Source organism: Thalassophryne amazonica, chromosome 1 (assembly GCF_902500255.1).
Source record: "Thalassophryne amazonica chromosome 1, fThaAma1.1, whole genome shotgun sequence".
Classification (NCBI taxonomy): Eukaryota; Metazoa; Chordata; class Actinopteri; order Batrachoidiformes; family Batrachoididae; genus Thalassophryne; species Thalassophryne amazonica.
The window spans coordinates 152,237,621-152,252,704 of record NC_047103.1 but is presented as its reverse complement, the minus strand read 5'-3'; the positions used below and the strand labels follow the sequence as shown (position 1 = coordinate 152,252,704).

Genomic DNA, 15,084 nt, shown 5'->3' with positions numbered 1-15,084 from the left:
TTTAGGTTTAATTGTAGCAGAGGAAAGCATTTAAAGGATCTTTTAAAATTATGAAAATTCAATATGCATACAGTATTTCCACACCATTTGCAAAATCATCTTTAAAAAGTATTACTATATCTCTGGATATATCTGTCGCCCCCAGTTTCAGTGGATAAGTACAGTACTTGAAGAACTTTCCTTTTAGTAATACTAGAGAATGTTTTCTGCTGCTACATGCTGACCGCAAAATTAATATAAAGTTAACTGAATCCAAAAATTAACATACTACACAGCTAACAGAGGCTAATGCTATGGTCACATTAGCTACCAATGATACGCGACACGCAGTTGGCTTTGCCACTTGATGGGCGTTCACAGGGCGTGCCTGTTACATCTCTGCAAGATGTCTTGTAAATCACTTCAGAGGTGTTATCTGGTTACAAAAACAGCATTATTAGTTTTAGAAGTGTTTAATATATTTCTCATATTTTTTGTAAAAGTTAGCGAGAAATAGATTTATATAAATAGAGCTGTTTCAAAGCATTCTGTTTGAGTGAACAACCAGATGACATTACACTGCCTATTCACTCTGATTGGCAGTCGACATGTGGCATTGTTCAGTATTTACATAAAATAGACTTCAGGCTGAGCTGGCAGCAGAGCGACCATTGTCTCTTGCCGCTGTAAAGTGCTGCTGTGATTGAAAATGAATGGCACATCGTTGCTTTGCTTCTGTTGCTTGCTGTTACTTGTAGCTAATGTAACCATAGCTTAAAAGCTGACTGAATACGAAGCTAACAAAATACTCAGCTACATGAAGAAAAAATAACAATATGAAGCAAGCAAACAAAAGCTAACTGAACAGTTAAATTAATATAAAGTTCAGTGTTAAAAACTAAATAGGCCTTATTTAGCCTGTCATGAGTCGTGTGTCTCTGTCATGTAAGAACAACCTAAGGTTAGCCTTACGTAACACTAAGGTTAGCCTTACGTAAGTGGCTGCAGAGCGTGGATAAAGTGTAGCATGTTAGACCAGAAACATGTGGCCTACAGGAAATTTCACTGTATTCCTAACCCAATTAATTGCTGGATGGGGGGAAATAAACATTTTATCAAATTCTAGCATAGGTGGAGTTCACTACATTTTCAGTCTAGAGTACAGACTCACATAAGGCTAAACACTGGAAATGATAAGCTAACGAACACAAATATAGCAAACTAAACTTCAAACAAAATGTTTTATCAAATCTAAAAAAAATAACCAAATCTAAAACTAACTGAATGTAAAGCTGAAGAAAATGTTAGTGAATTTACATAAAAAAAAAAATAGTTAATTAAACACATTATTTTCAAAAGAAAACTAGCTAGCCAAACATAAAACTAACTCCAAGGCCAACATGAAAGTGACATTTTAAACTGTTTCATGCCATATGGAATGCAGTGCTTTAAAAAAATATTATTTTATGCATTTTTTTCCAACAATATGTTTATGCGTCATTTTATTTTTTTAAGTTAAACATATACTCAACAAAAATATAAACGCAACACTTTTGGTTTTGCTCCCATTTTGTATGAGATGAACTCAAAGATCTAAAACTTTTTCCACATACACAATATCACCATTTCCCTCAAATATTGTTCACAAACCAGTCTAAATCTGTGATAGTGAGCACTTCTCCTTTGCTGAGATAATCCATCCCACCTCACAGGTGTGCCATATCAAGATGCTGATTAGACACCATGATTAGTGCACAGGTGTGCCTTAGACTGCCCACAATAAAAGGCCACTCTGAAAGGTGCAGTTTTGTTTTATTGGGGGGGGATACCAGTCAGTATCTGGTGTGACCACCATTTGCCTCATGCAGTGCAACACATCTCCTTCGCATAGAGTTGATCAGGTTGTCAATTGTGGCCTGTGGAATGTTGGTCCACTCCTCTTCAATGGCTGTGCGAAGTTGCTGGATATTGGCAGGAACTGGTACACGCTGTCGTATACGCCGGTCCAGAGCATCCCAAACATGCTCAATGGGTGACATGTCCGGTGAGTATGCCGGCCATGCAAGAACTCGGACATTTTCAGCTTCCAAGAATTGTGTACAGATCCTTGCAACAAGGGGCCGTGCATTATCCTGCTGCAACATGAGGTGATGTTCTTGGATGTATGGCACAACAATGGGCCTCAGGATCTCGTCACGGTATCTCTGTGCATTCAAAATGAAATCAATAAAATGCACCTGTGTTCTTCGTCCATAACAGACGCCTGCCCATACCATAACCCCACCGCCACCATGGGCCACTCGATCCACAACATTGACATCAGAAAATCGCTCACCCACACGAAGCCACACACACTGTCTGCCATCTGCCCTGGACAGTGTGAACCGGGATTCATCCGTGAAGAGAACACCTCTCCAACGTGCCAAACGCCAGTGAATGTGAGCATTTGCCCACTCAAGTCGGTTACGACGACGAACTGGAGTCAGGTCGAGACCCCGATGAGGACGACGAGCATGCAGATGAGCTTCCCTGAAACGGTTTCTGACAGTCTGTGCAGAAATTCTTTGGTTATGCAAACCGATTGTTTCAGCAGCTGTCCGAGTGGCTGGTCTCAGACGATCTTGGAGGTGAACATGCTGGATGTGGAGGTCCTGGGCTGGTGTGGTTACACGTGGTCTGCGGTTGTGAGGCTGGTTGGATGTACTGCCAAATTCTCTGAAACGCCTTTGGAGACGGCTTATGGTAGAGAAATGAACATTCAATACACGAGCAACAGCTCTGGTTGACATTCATGCTGTCAGCATGCCAATTGCACGCTCCCTCAAATCTTGCGACATCTGTGGCATTGTGCTGTGTGATAAAACTGCACCTTTCAGAGTGGCCTTTTATTGTGGGCAGTCTAAGGCACACCTGTGCACTAATCATGGTGTCTAATCAGCATCTTGATATGGCACACCTGTGAGGTGGGATGGATTATCTCAGCAAAGGAGAAGTGCTCACTATCACAGATTTAGTCTGGTTTGTGAACAATATTTGAGGGAAATGGTGATATTGTGTATGTGGAAAAAGTTTTAGATCTTTGAGTTCATCTCATACAAAATGGGAGCAAAACCAAAAGTGTTGCGTTTATATTTTTGTTGAGTGTACATGTAAGACAACATCCTCTCAGACACAATTTTATGTATTTTAACAGAAAAACAATGAACAATGGTCTCTTTTTAATTGTTGTGATGTTTTTTACATTACATAAATAAAATTTTGCTTTTATTTTACAGTGTCTCGTGCATAAAATCAAAGGTAAAAACAGTAGTAGATGAACGGTTATTTTGAAGCATGCACACTTGAACACAATCGCTATCACAGCATATTAGAGGTGACGGCAAGCAAAGAACATGAGCTCATAATGCAGACTACAAGCTTTCATGTCAAGACAATTACATTGTAATCAGGTCAATAGTACATGATTAAAGCATTATTTGTGTGTGTTAATGACCCAAAAGTAATCGGACACGTGGCTGTTATGTTGCTTTGAAGCCTATATAATACCTCCTCATCATTTGATTGATACATCAGCATCAGCAGACAAAAAGTGTAGAGCTGATTTCAACTGTTACATATCCCTAGGGGTTTAGTATGGAGTTACAACCTTCAGTTGCTGTGATTAGAGAAATCGTGCATAGAACATTTCTCGGTTGCTTCACCAGTCACAGCTTTTGTTGTAACATGGTGCAGAGAACAACTATTAAAAGTGATATCTCGGCTCAAGTCTGCAATATGCAAACTCTATGCAGTCTCTCCATTCACAGCTACTGAAGCTATTGGTTCAACACTGTTGTAGTTGACCTTCAGTTTGGCCTTAAACATTTACCGATGCAACCAGTGGAAGAGTCAGATATGACTTCATATTGTTGTTTAATAATAACCATAGCTGATTCTTTAACCAGTTCCTTGAAACAGCCATTCTAAATATTGGCTACAAGAGCCCTTCACTATATTCTGTTGTACCTGCATTAATGGTAAATGTCCATCAGGTGGAGATATTCCATTTGTTTTAGCAACCTTGGGGCATGCCTACATCTATTCTGTTGCTTACAGTAGGTATATAGGCACTGAGCTGAATTTTGACCTTGGCCTGAGAACCCCAAATTAAATCACTTTGTCTTTGGCTGACCCTTACTCATTCCACCAAGAATGGTCCAAACTGGATCAAAACTCTTCAAGCTATGTTGTTCACTCACAGGACAGAAAACAATACCCCACATCTGCTACCATGTCCTAGTGTGAAGGCGGGGGGGAGCACAAAACGTCCTCTAATTCTGACACACTTCACTTCAACTTCATACAAACCACCATATAAATTTATAAATTCAATTTTCCAAGAGATATTTTCAGCTCATTTAAGGCAAAGAAGTACAGGTTGCTTGTTGATCACCCGTCAGCTTCTAGCGAGAAACTGATGCGCACAAAGCAAAGTGGTAAATGAAAGAATCCATTCATTTATAATGAGCAAGCTTGTCCAATTTCACACATAGGCGTTTCTTCCAAATTGCCGGGAAGGCTTAGCTTGTTCTTTGTGGACGCTCTTGTCTGTCTTCTTGTCCTTGTTACACGCTGTCACAAATGATGCAGTGCCGCTGTATAAGCATTCACTTCTGTGCAAGGAAAAATACAATTTAAACAAAGGTGAATTAAGCTTTAACATTAAAAACATCCATGATTCTGTGCTGTTTGTACATTCATGAACTAGTGCCCCATCTACACTTTAATACAGTTTATACAGTATTTAATGCATATTGATTGAGAGCACAGAACTATGGACTTTTGTGTATCGTGCAGCCAGGAAATCATTTTTTGAGGGTCCCACTGTCTGTTGCGATGATAGAGTTAAAAAAAAAAATTTAAAAATTCTGAAACACTTGTTTTGTTTTCAAAAGCTTCGAGAAGACTATCAAGAATTTCCATAAAACTGTTAAATCAATTGTTGTATTTAGTGTTTTCAGCATGAAAGCATTTTTTCTATGCATGTTGTCTGTGTAAAAATTACTTGAAAAAAGATTAGCAGAGTTTTAAACTTGGTATGAATATTCCTTGGGTGAGTGTTTCCAGATGATCAAGGTTGTCAAAAACAGTGTGAAAACACATTTTCCATGATAATTCTGCAGTAGGCCTAAAGAGGTCATCTAAAGCCTATCAGCTAATCATTTATCACTACGTGTCATCAGTGATTTCATGATGGCATCACTTATATGTTAGAAGATGATAAAAAAAAAATTTAAAATCTGCACAGAAGCATTTGCATAGCTGCTCCAGTGCATTTCATTTTCCTGAAACAACTGCTTTATTTAGCGTTTTGATCATTTCAACAGAATGAATCATTTTCTGAAGCTTTTTAATATGTGCATGGAGTGTTTCAAAACAGTAAATCACTTTGTGACCGTTGTTTGTGGTGCATCAAGCATTTTGAAAGACTGAAGTATATCCGTAGCCAGTTGTTTCATTTACTGTTTCAAAAATATCAAAAGTTCAGAATTTTGTAACACAATTGTTTTTAATGTGTCAAGCTTTTTATAAGACTGAATTGTATTCTAAACACAGTTGTTTCGTTTAGTGTTTAAAGAACTTCAAAACAGTTCATCAGTTTTTTAACGTGTTGAGCTTTTTGAAAGAGTGAAATATATTCTCATACACTTGTTTTGTTTAGTGGTTCAAGAATTTCGAAAAAGTTCATCTTTTTATGACAGTTTTTAGTGTGTCCAGCTTTTTGAAAGACTAAAATGTATTCTCAGCTAATTGCTTCATTTAATGTTTCAAGAATTTCAAAATGGTTTGTCATGCAAATTCAGTATATCTTATATATTATATTCCAATTCTAAGGTGGAACTATGCTAGTATATTAAGGTATATATAAATATCTAAAAAGGAAGAGTAAAATAGAAGAGTAGAAAAGAGTAGAGTAGAGCCACTTAGGTGCCTGGTCTTAAGAACCAGGGATGGTAGGTTAAAAAGCTTTTTTATCCCATGGGAACTCTCCCTACCCACCCAAGCGGCTCAAGAAAAAATATATATATAATAATAAATAAATAATAAGACATAATATATAGTGAGGAAAATAAGTACTTGAACACCCTGCAATTTTGCAAGTTCTCCCACTTAGAAATCATGGAGGGGTCTGAAATTATCATCTTAGGTGCATGTCCACTGTGAGAGACATAATCTAAAAAAAAAATCTGGAAATCACAATGTATGATTTCTTTTAGTAATTTATTTGTATGTTACTGCTGCAAATAAGTATTTGAACACATATCAACCAGCAAGAATTCTTGCTCACATACCTGTTAATTTTTCTTTAAGAAGCCCTCTTATTCTGCACTCTTTACCTGTATTAATTGCACCTGTTTCAACTTGTTACCTGTATAAAAGACACCTGTTCACACACTCAATCAATCACACTCCAACCTGTCCACCATAGCCAAGACCAAAGAGCTGTCTAAGGACACCAGGGACAAAATTGTAGATCTGCACAAGGCTGGGATGGACTACAGGACAACAGGCAAGCAGCTTGTAGAAGACAACTGTTATGATCATTTATTAGAAAGTGGAAGAAACACAAGATGACTGTCAATCTCCCTCGGTCTGGGATTCCATGCAAGATCTCACTTTGTGGGGTAAGGATGATTCTGAGAAAGCTCAGAACTACACAGGAGGACCTGGTCAATGACCTGAAGAGAGCTGGGACCACAGTCACAAAGATTACATTAGTAACACATGATGCTGTCATGGTTTAAAATCCTGCAGGGCAGCAAGGTCCCCCTGCTGAAGCCAGCACATGTCCAGGCCAGTTTGAAGTTCACCAGTGACCATCTGGATGATCCAGAGGAGGCATGGGAGAAGGTCATGTGGTCAGATGAGACCAGAATAGAGCTTTTTGGAATCAACTCCACTTACCATGTTTAGAGGATGAGAACAACCCCAAGAAAACCATCCCAACCGTGAAGCATGAGGGTGGAAACATCATACTCTGGGGGTGCGCTTCTGCAAAGGGGACAGGATGACTGCACCGTATTGAAGGGAGGAGGGATGGGGTCATGTATTGCGAGATTTTGGCAAACAACCTCCTTCCCTCAGTAAGAACATTGAAGATGGGTCATGGCTGGGTCTTCCAGCATGACAATGACCCCAAACACACAGCCAGGGCAACTAAGGAGGGGCTCCGTAAGAAGCATTTCAAGGTCCTGGAGTGGCCTGGCCCGTCTCCAGACCTGAACTCACTAGAAAATCTTTGGAGGGAGCTGAAACTCCAAACCTGAAAGATCTAGAGATCTGTATGGAGGAATGTACCAAAATCCCTGCTGCAGTGTGTGCAAACCTGGTGAGAAACTACAGGAAACGTTTGACCTCTGTAATTACAAACAAAGGCTACTGTACCAAATATTAACATTGATTTTCACAGGTGTTCAAATACTTATTTGCAGCAGTAACATACAAATAAATGATTAAAAAAAATCATACATTGTGATTTCTGGATTTTTCTTTTTTTTTTTTTAGATTATGTCTCTCACAGTGGACATGCACATAAGATGAAAATTTCAGACCCCTCCATGATTTCTAAGTGGGAGAACTTGCAAAACTGCAGGGTGCTCAAATACTTATTTTCCTCACTGTATAACTATATTTAAATATTAAGGGTAATAAACAACATATACAACAAATATGGTACTATATAACATACAGGAGTAGGTATTAAAACCTAAATATTAATACAGGAGAACATTTGGTCATGGTATTTTATTATAGAAACGGAAGCTATGATGTAATGTGTATTGTTATCTATGTAAAGTAACTCTGCTAGCATACTATAGGAAAATAAAGAGTATAATCTATATGCTATCAAATGGAAACCTAAGAACTAAGGTACTATATGTTGATATCTTTAAAAAGAACACAAACTGATGAATCATTAAAAATCTACACCATGTAAAATAAAACTGTAAATAACGAAAATAAGCTAGTTCTAGTTAGAAGAGTGTTCGGACAGTTTTTATTGTATCCAGTTTTTTGAAAGAGTGAAGTGTATTCTCAGCCCGTTGTGTTTAATGTTTTGAAAGAGTGGTTTTCCTGTTTTGAAGATTTTTCTTGAGCGATTCAAGCATTTTGAAACAGTTAAACATTTTGTGACACAGTTGTTTATAGTGTGTCGAACTTTTTTTTTTTTTTTTTGGTTAGTGATTCAAGCATTTCAGTAAATGGAATAATTTGACAAGGGTCTAAATCCAAAATACACACAAAGTCAAGCCATTGACATGAAACATTTGTCTTGGTGTCTCTGCACAAACGGAAAGTCAGTTATCCAAAATGATTGTCCGTTACAAAGAAGCTCAGCCTTCCTGAAGGAAAACGTCTGAGTCAAGGTGACTTTGACTTCCCAAATGTTCTTATCACTTAACTAACAAAGGAAACATTCAGCTGTCATAGTTTGCGTTACTAATCCAAACGTTGATCTGTGGGTTGTGCAAATATGAGACAAGATGTTGAGAGAGATTGCTGAATGTTTTGGACTGTCTTTATTGGAGTTAATTATTTAAATTGTCAGACTGGCTTCAGTTTAGAGTCCAAGTCAAACAGATTTAATGAAAGCAGCGTGCCCTTGTTGCTGATGATGAACATGGGCACACATCCAGCACCGACCTGACAATGAAGCCTTCGGACATGGAGAGACAGAACACAAGTCCCCCTAAGATACACAGCACAGATCCGGACCAGCCGATGAACAAAGCTGCTCCCAGCTCAAACCTGAAAGGTGACAGTGAAACAGTGAAACAAAGAACAATAGATGTGAAACAATGAGCGATGGTGGATGGATGGATGGATGGATGGATGGATGGATGGATGGATGGATGGATGGATGGATGGATGGATGGATGGATGGATGGATGGATGGATGGATGGATGGATGGATGGATGGATGGATGGATGGATGGATGGATGGATGGATGGACGGACAGACAGCCAGACTTTATGGGGAAAAAAAATTAAGCTAAATTTTGAAAATGACTCATGTTTGCACCTTTGGATAAACTTTTATTTTGGGAGCACAACGTTCACAGAGAGTAGTGTTATCACTCTTCAACTTAAACTTGGTTGGTGTGTTTTTTGTGGATGTTATGCATCAAACCAAAGGACAGATTTTGGAAAGAATGTGCAGAGATTGCTGTTGTTTCAGGGAAAACTTGCTAAAAATGTTCCTGCTAATATTGGTGTGTTTTCCTTTTATCTTTCTTGAAAACTTCACACTCTGTGACATCATAAGGCTAAAGGTCTCTCCTGTCTTGAGCTGTGTGCTCTTTCAGTGGCTTTTTAGTTTAGAATGTGATAACCAATTTCACCTTGACCTTTGGAAGCAAAAGCCAAGTACATGACATGAGTTTTTTTGGCGTTAATTACCTCCACCAACCATAGAGGAGGGCGGTTATGTTTCTGAATATTGCATCCTATAAATGGTAATTGCAATGGCATTGTAGTAATTGCAGTAGTAGTACTAGTACAAATACCATGATTAGCATCAACCTCATTATTATTATTATGATCATTATCACCATTTTTATGATGATGATGATTGTTACATTTTCCATACATAAAACTAATCATTAACTCTGTGATTATATAACCCATGTGTTTTAGCCCTAAAATATATTAAAATTATAACTCAAAAATGAGAAGATGAATTGTGCCAGCCAGCACCAAGAGGAATTTAATATTTGTTTTTCTTTTCATCGTGAATACTTACTTCTGAGCAACAAAGAGCGGGTCAAAGAAGTCCGTTGTGATTCTGTGAGCATATATGGAGCAGGCGGTCATGCAGCATAATCCTGTGGGGGGAAAAAAACCCAAAAGAATTCTGGCTTCAAATCACCACAAAAGATCAGGCAGACAGACCACGTGGCCTCAAGTCTACCTGAAATATTCTAAACGATTACAGATAATTGCACAGCATTTACCGCTGAGGATGAAGTGGCAGCCAGAGAGGACAGTCAGTCGAGCCTTAGTGCTCTCTGTGCCTCCTAGTTTTGTGCACTTCATTCCTACTAAGGCCAGAATGGAGCCAAAGAAACCCAGACACACTGCAGCGATCATCAGACCTCGGCAGACCTGGATGTAGGCTTCATGAAAGGGAAAGCGTGCGTTAAATCAAAAGTGTGACATCTGAAAATATAATGATGGTTTGAAATTGAATAATTGTCTCAAAACTGCTATAAAATGTTAAGGAAATTCCATTTTATTTCTTGTAAATAATGAAGTTAATTTAATTACTATGTCGGCTTTGGTAACCAAGAGAACCACCTTCATGTAAACATCATCTACAGCAACCTTCATCGTGAGCCGCCACCTTCACATGAGCGTCAGCTAGCAGCCACCTTCACATGAACGTCAGCTAGCAGCCACCTTCACATGAACGTCAGCTAGCAGCCACCTTCACATGAGCGTCAGCTAGCAGCCACCTTCACATGAGCGTCAGCTAGCAGCCACCTTCACATGAGCGTCAGCTAGCAGCCACCTTCACATGAACGTCAGCTAGCAGCCACCTTCACATGAGCGTCAGCTAGCAGCCACCTTCACATGAGCGTCAGCTAGCAGCCACCTTCACATGAGCGTCAGCTAGCAGCCACCTTCACATGAACGTCAGCTAGCAGCCACCTTCACATGAGCGTCAGCTAGCAGCCACCTTCACATGAACGTCAGCTAGCAGCCACCTTCACATGAGCGTCAGCTAGCAGCCACCTTCACATGAACGTCAGCTAGCAGCCACCTTCACATGAACGTCAGCTAGCAGCCACCTTCACATGAGCGTCAGCTAGCAGCCACCTTCACATGAACGTCAGCTAGCAGCCACCTTCACATGAGCGTCAGCTAGCAGCCACCTTCACATGAACGTCAGCTAGCAGCCACCTTCACATGAGCGTCAGCTAGCAGCCACCTTCACATGAACGTCAGCTAGCAGTCACCTTCACATGAACGTCAGCTAGCAGCCACCTTCACATGAACGTCAACTAGCAGTCACCTTCGCATGAGCGTCAGCTAGCAGCCACCTTCGCATGAACGTCAGCTAGCAGTCACCGTCGCATGAACGTCAGCTAGCAGTCACCGTCGCATGAACGTCAGCTAGCAGCCACCTTCACATGAATGTCAGCTAGCAGCCACCTTCACATGAACGTCAGCTAGCAGTCACCTTCGCATGAGCGTCAGCTAGCAGCCACCTTCGCATGAACGTCAGCTAGCAGTCACCGTCGCATGAACATCAGCTAGCAGTCACCGTCGCATGAACGTCAGCTAGCAGCCACCTTCGCATGAACGTCAGCTAGCAGTCACCTTCGCATGAACGTCAGCTAACAGTCACCGTCGCATGAACGTCAGCTAGCAGTCACCGTCGCATGAGCGTCAGCTAGCAGCCACCTTCACATGAATGTCAGCTAGCAGCCACCTTCACATGAACGTCAGCTAGCAGTCACCTTCGCATGAGCGTCAGCTAGCAGCCACCTTCGCATGAACGTCAGCTAGCAGTCACCTTCGCATGAACGTCAGCTAACAGTCACCGTCGCATGAACGTCAGCTAGCAGTCACCGTCGCATGAGCGTCAGCTAGCAGCCACCTTCACATGAATGTCAGCTAGCAGCCACCTTCACATGAGCATCAGCAAGCAGGCACTTTCGCATGAGCGTCAACTAGCAATCACCTTCGCATGAGCGTCAGCTAGTAGCCACTTTCGCATGAGCGTCAGCTAGCAGCCACTTTCGCATGAGCGTCAGACTCGGCAATAAAGTCAATTTAATGTACAATGGTTCATTTCAGATCAGTTTGGTGTATAAATTTCATCGTTCCAGGCAATGACAGCAGTCACCTGGCCGTTACAGACAGAAGCAAACCGGCTGATTTCAATAGAACAGCATACAGCCCGAGCGGGTTTTAACCAAGCTGCCAGTCACGGAAGTACGAATGCTCACCTTTGGATGTGAAGTGATGTGATGCCGACCTCAAGAATTCAGCACAATTGGGGGGGTGGGGGGTTGGAGTTATTAACAAATGATAGAATGTGTGGCTGGGGATGATATCAAAATGTCAGTACTGTAAATTTGTAAAGGTAATCTCAAAATGTTGTTTGTAATATTTTAAAACCTTTGCAACACCCGTATTCATTGTTCTGAAATCTGTATCAAACTAGAGCACCGCACCCGTAGAGCACAAACCTCCAACAACACTAGTTTCCAATTACACAAAATTTTACCTTGGAAAAAATTTGCAAGGTTAAAGTCCTATTAGAAGTGACTTTTCAGAAGCTTAATTAGATAGATGTGATCAAATATCATGAGTATGTATTTAGTTCATGCACTTGAATCAAAGGTTTTTCTGTGGTGTTGTTAGGATTTTCTTTTTCAGATTTTCTGTTTCTGAATTCTTTTTCAGATATGTTTCACAGAACATTACATGGTTATCTCTACGATGCATAATTGATAACTGGAAGACAAACAGGCAGAAAATTGGAACCTCCATCCAGTTTTGGTGGTGTAGGTAAATCCATAACAGAAAAATGAGAGTGACTGAGACACTTTTGACTGAGATATAATGCAAAATGTACACCAAATTGAGCTTTCAATATTAAATTCAAATGTCTACAAAATCCACAATCCGGATCCGATTCGGATCAAACTTTGTCAGGTCATAGTGAGTGCCAGTCTGCACCTCACTTTAAAATATGAGCGTGATTGGGGCATGTTTGATTGAGATATAATGTAAAATATACATTAAATGGGGTTTTCAATGTTAAATTTAAATGGCTACAATATCTGTCATCTGGATCAGATTTGGATCAAACTTTGTCAGGTCATAATGAGTGCCAGTCTGCACCTCACTTTAAAATATGAGAGTGATTGGGGCATGTTTGATTAAGATATAATGTAAAATATACATTAAATGGGGTTTTCAATGTTAAGTTTAAATGGCTACAATGTCTGTCATCTGGATCATATTGTCTGTCAATAAAGGATACCATCCTACATATCAAATATGAAAAAAAAAAATTTTGACACAGTTATGAATTTTTGAAAATTTGTTCAGTGTTAAAGATAGGGATTGTTTTCCAATTTTCCAAGATTTTTCTTGACTTTGACCTTTGACCTTGAAAATTCAATCATTTCTTGCCTATCAGGATATGATTCTTCAGCAAAAATTTCATAATGACATGTGAAAAATTGTGGGCAGGAGCAAAAACATAACCTCAACTTCGCTCAACTTCATTAGCGGAGGTAATAAGTAGACATTAGGTGTTGTGCTGAATGGGGTCTCATTATGTCACCAGTTTGAGCCCTCTGGTGTTGAAATATAGTACCAGTGTCGCCGACCAAACGGTCCACCCTAAAAATCGATCCGCCTGCCTTCGCTGCGCATGCATCATCAGCCGCGGTTCATGGATTATCACCTTGTTTCTGCTTCAAACTGCACTCCAGTCATCATCTGTCTCAGCGACAGATATCTAAAGCTTTTGTACAACAATCATTTCCACATAAATTCAGCATTATTTCATCATAAAAGATGGAGGGAGTGATGAGAGCGCCGCAGCTACACGAGCTGCTCGATGATGCTTTCACTGTGCGTCGGTCATTTCAAAAGATCAGAGGGAGTTTTTCCTTATTACTGTCGCCTGTGTGCTTGCCCTAGGGCAGCAGGGGTGGGCAACTTGTTCCAGAAAGGGCCAAAAGGGTGCAGGTTTTCTTTGCAGCCGCTGACTCCACCAGGTGATTTCACTGATTAATATCACTTTGAGCAGATGGAATCAGTGGCTGCAAAGAAAACCTGCACCCTCTTGGCCCTTTCTGGAGCAAGTTGCCCACCCCTGCCCTAGGGGTTGGTAAGGTTAGACCTTACTTGTGTGAAGCGCCTTGAGGCAGCTTTGTTGTGATTTGGTACTATATATATGAAATGAATTGAATTACTCAGCATGCTCTAATTTGCTAAAGGTCAGTTATTTGGGTCATCTGCTTGTCTGAACATCTTGACCTTTGACCCTCTTCTTATAATATGCTTGTGTGGGTCATATTTCCTGTACTGTTGGTCTGCTGTTGAATCATATTAAGGTTGATAAACCTGACATGAGGGGTGCAAACATGCAAGGTGCAGGTTTTGCAAACTCTGAGTGCCCCTTCTCGTTTTCCTTTTTCTGTTTTCATCCAAATAATGACAGCTGATATTTTCTTTGCCAGCAAGCAGTGTGACCTCTGGCTTTCTCAGGTTGCTTCATTTGGACCCATTAGGTGTTGTAACAGTCCAGCTGAATGAAATGTGTGCCTGATGGCCTTTAGCTGTAAGTGTTGCAATTGCTTAACCGGCATCAGGAGAGGAAATATCACTTTCCAAAGCCATTTGTTTTTCACTGGTAGTTATGCATCTAAAAAAAAAAAAAACAGCTGCTAAAGATTTGGGAGCCACACAAATATTCACACATAAGCATTTAATCCAAAACATGCACAAAAAAACCTTTTTCTCTCAGACACTCCATTTTCTCACATATCTCACCGTCCAGAGCCAGCATTGATGGGAAGTCCTTGCAGTTAGATACACCTGTGGAATCGGTCACACAGGTTTTCCACAGGTTGGACCAAAAGGTCGCTGTGGTGATGACAGTCCCATCCACAGAGGACACCTTCCAGTAGTCTGTAGCCAGGGTGGAGGACACCAGGATCCAGCCTGAAATGGTCAGGAGGAAGGCAACGATCTCTGTCACCATGTTACCCATGTTTGCTGAAGCTCTTCTAGTCTGGAGGAGACGGGATGCGGAGAGTGAAAAGTTGGAGGTGGGAGGGTCGGTTCAGAACAGGTGTGTCAGTGTTGGTAGTTCTGCAACGATGGCAGGCAGAATTCTACCTCACCTGCTTGGTCTGTGTGTGCGTTCAGTGGGGCACACTCATGGGCAGAGGAGGTGCACATTACTCAGCACAGCATGCAACTGGTCTGCAAGAGGACAGCATTCATTCAGCACTTTTATGGTCAAAGCACTTTACAGTGATGCCTCACATTCATACCAATGTCACAGTGGTGCTATGCAAAGTGCTCACTACA

The 15,084-nt window shown here is 40.6% G+C and overlaps 1 protein-coding gene across 1 annotated transcript; it reads right to left on the bottom strand.

Annotated features, from left to right (window-relative positions):
• Positions 1-4,445: 4,445 nt before the first annotated feature.
• cldn10a (claudin 10a) lies at positions 4,446-14,847 on the bottom strand. Its single transcript, XM_034176413.1, has 5 exons — positions 14,542-14,847; positions 9,975-10,136; positions 9,764-9,845; positions 8,665-8,769; positions 4,446-4,631 (listed from the first exon to the last, which is right to left on the bottom strand). The coding sequence occupies exons 1-5, from the start codon at positions 14,759-14,761 to the stop codon at positions 4,502-4,504; spliced, it is 699 nt and encodes a 232-aa protein (XP_034032304.1). The 5' UTR covers positions 14,762-14,847; the 3' UTR covers positions 4,446-4,501.
• Positions 14,848-15,084: the final 237 nt, after the last annotated feature.